At 45.0% G+C, this 2375-nt stretch overlaps 1 protein-coding gene across 1 annotated transcript; it reads right to left on the bottom strand.

Annotated features, from left to right (window-relative positions):
• Positions 1–1352: 1352 nt before the first annotated feature.
• Positions 1353–2105, bottom strand: LOC128266931 (uncharacterized). Its single transcript, XM_053003721.1, has 3 exons — positions 1767–2105; positions 1602–1706; positions 1353–1532 (listed from the first exon to the last, which is right to left on the bottom strand). The coding sequence occupies exons 1-3, from the start codon at positions 2103–2105 to the stop codon at positions 1353–1355; spliced, it is 624 nt and encodes a 207-aa protein (XP_052859681.1).
• Positions 2106–2375: the final 270 nt, after the last annotated feature.

The following is a 2375-nucleotide window of genomic DNA, read 5'->3' as shown; positions in this document are numbered from 1 at the left end:
ATCCGAATTTCCACAATTTCGAAGCGCAGTGAGTGCTCCGAATTCCACTGAGCAGATGTGTGTAGAGTTTATGCAAATCATTGTCTACAAGGCCGGAAAATACGTCGGCCAGTTCTTTCTCGTTCAGCACCTGCCCCTTAAAGCCCTTCTTGTAGCCAGTATGATTCGAAAACTGTACAGAATTCACTTGATCCACTTCGAATCCCAGCACCTTCACACAAGAGAGGTCAAATTAATATAACGGAACTAAGAGATTTTGTTTGACGTCCTCACCTGCAAGGGAAATACGGCACTCTTATTTCCGACATATCCAAAAACAACATGCGATTGAATAGAGAGAACCCGGTTCAACATCATTGAGCTGCTGCTCATTTTACTGCCGAATATTAACCGCCCGATACGAGGGACGAAAATAGGTTAACAACACAAACAATAATGGCCCGAGTGCAGGCGAAATACGACTGTCACTCACCGATGCCAACATTTTCGCCTCGCCTATGCTGTGCACAGTGCTGTGCGTTATTTTATGTTTGTTGTGGCTCTGCCATTCTAGTTTCGTAGAATTTCTTCGTAACGCATTCGAACGATAATTTTATGATGCAATCTGCACCATGTTGTGGTCTCTGTGAATTCTGCTTTGTTTCTTTATGATCTTATCTTTATTGTTTGTAACGCTAGGTTCGAAATCGTCGCGTTCTCAACACTATGCGTCTCTGAAGCTGAGTCTAACCACTTCGCACATAAGTTTCCGGAACTCTGCGTCCGTTAAATTTTCACACATGGGATGAGATGCTGCAATTGATTGCAATATTTTCACCGAGCCATGACCTATATTACTAAGTATTTCTTTCCCGTCACTCTTCTTTAGGAAAGTACAGGTATTTAAGAACTTTGGACTAAAAAATCTGTAGGCCAGAGTTTTGAAAAGTCTCAATCTGGTATCAAAATGTTCATCAAGAAAATATGTCATGTTTAATTTTTGCCGCACTTCTTCCACCGACGAAGTGTTCAGGATATTTAGTTCGGTGCGGTCCCTAATGGGGAGAATAAGCGAGGAAATATTGGGAAGCTCTTGGGCTTGCGAGATAGGGTGAGCCGGGGGGGAGGAAATAGTGGGAAGCTCTTGGGAGATAGGGTGGGGAGCTGGGTAGAACGAGGAAGGGAACGCGAGGACAACAAACATTGTAAGGCTTGCCGCAAAGCTTCGTTTTCCTGCTGCAAGACAGCTGCTCGTTGGGAAAGGTGGTCCCAGTCGCGAACCAAAACCCACATCTTTTCTTCTTGGCCGGAAACTTGGACAGCTTCCGTCCATGGTTCGGCGGTTTCCGGTATTGTATTCTCCTCTTGGAAAACTATTGGCATCGCCTCGATATCTCCGTCTTCGATGCCTCCGTGTCCATCCTTTGGTGTCCCGTCGCCGTCTCCATCATCCATAGCTGGGCCAGCGGGTTCCAGTTCCAGTGCTTCCAGTAAATCTTCCTCATCTCGTTGATCGACTTGATATTGATGATCCGTTGGCGGGTCTTCGTTATCTGGCAGATTTTCGGCCTTGGAAAAAGATTGTTAGTGCAACATTAAAAGATTAAAAAATAACTATTTACCTCGTTCCCTTCGTTCGTAGTGGTAGGCAAAGGGTTGGTCCAATTGTCGACTGTGTCGGGTTCTGTATATTTGCTGTATTTCTGTGGTTGGCCGCTGGGCATAACCTAATACAAAGAGAATAATAATTAATAAAATTTTAATCTATAATTACACAATTACCTTACCTGTGTTCTTTTGATGACGTTCCTGTTCCTATAACAACGTACAACATCACACCGATCTCCCAACAAGGGCCGGTTCAAATTGCCGGTGATGGTGCTGGCGCCGGTGACCACGGGTGTGGTGGTGGTGGTTACTGGTGAAACTGGAGCATAGTACTCTTCTATCACACTGTCGTCATCGGCTTGCTGGAACACGTTTGGTGGAATTGGAACTCCTACGCTGGGGCCGGTGGCCCAGGTGGCGCAGCTTTTGCTATTCGCCGTTATCACAAGGCGTCGGTGACCCTCCGCCACCGTCTTCAAAGTGGCTTCAGAATTTGTGGCTTCATCTCCAAAAACCATATCGTCCGGAATATAATTTTTTTTTTTCGGGCGTTTGCCCGTTGTTATCTAAAAGCAAGAAAAAGATAAATGATGAAAAAGTATAACAAATTAAACAACTCACTTACCGATTTTACCACTACCCGCTTTTTCGGTGCGACGGGCAAGGGCAAGGGACGGAGCAGGCAACCTTCAACGTATGTTCTTAACGAAATTGGTTTTTTCTTTGCACAATATTTTGCCATTCCTACCCAATATTTGCAATTATCAATGCCGATGCCGAACTGTTCG

The sequence above is a fragment of the Anopheles cruzii genome, chromosome 2 (assembly GCF_943734635.1).
Source record: "Anopheles cruzii chromosome 2, idAnoCruzAS_RS32_06, whole genome shotgun sequence".
Classification (NCBI taxonomy): Eukaryota; Metazoa; Arthropoda; class Insecta; order Diptera; family Culicidae; genus Anopheles; species Anopheles cruzii.
The sequence above is the reverse complement of the archived record's forward strand: the minus strand, read 5'-3'. Positions and strand labels throughout refer to the sequence as shown.

Coding starts and splice junctions, on each gene's coding strand:
- LOC128266931 (XM_053003721.1), bottom strand. CDS start 2,105: ATGGTTTTTGGAGATGAAGCCACAAATTCTGAAGCCACTTTGAAGACG. Junction 1,707..1,766: donor ACGTCATCAAAAGAACACAG/GTAAGGTAATTG, acceptor TCTTTGTATTAG/GTTATGCCCAGCGGCCAACC. Junction 1,533..1,601: donor CTACGAACGAAGGGAACGAG/GTAAATAGTTAT, acceptor AAAATCTGCCAG/ATAACGAAGACCCGCCAACG.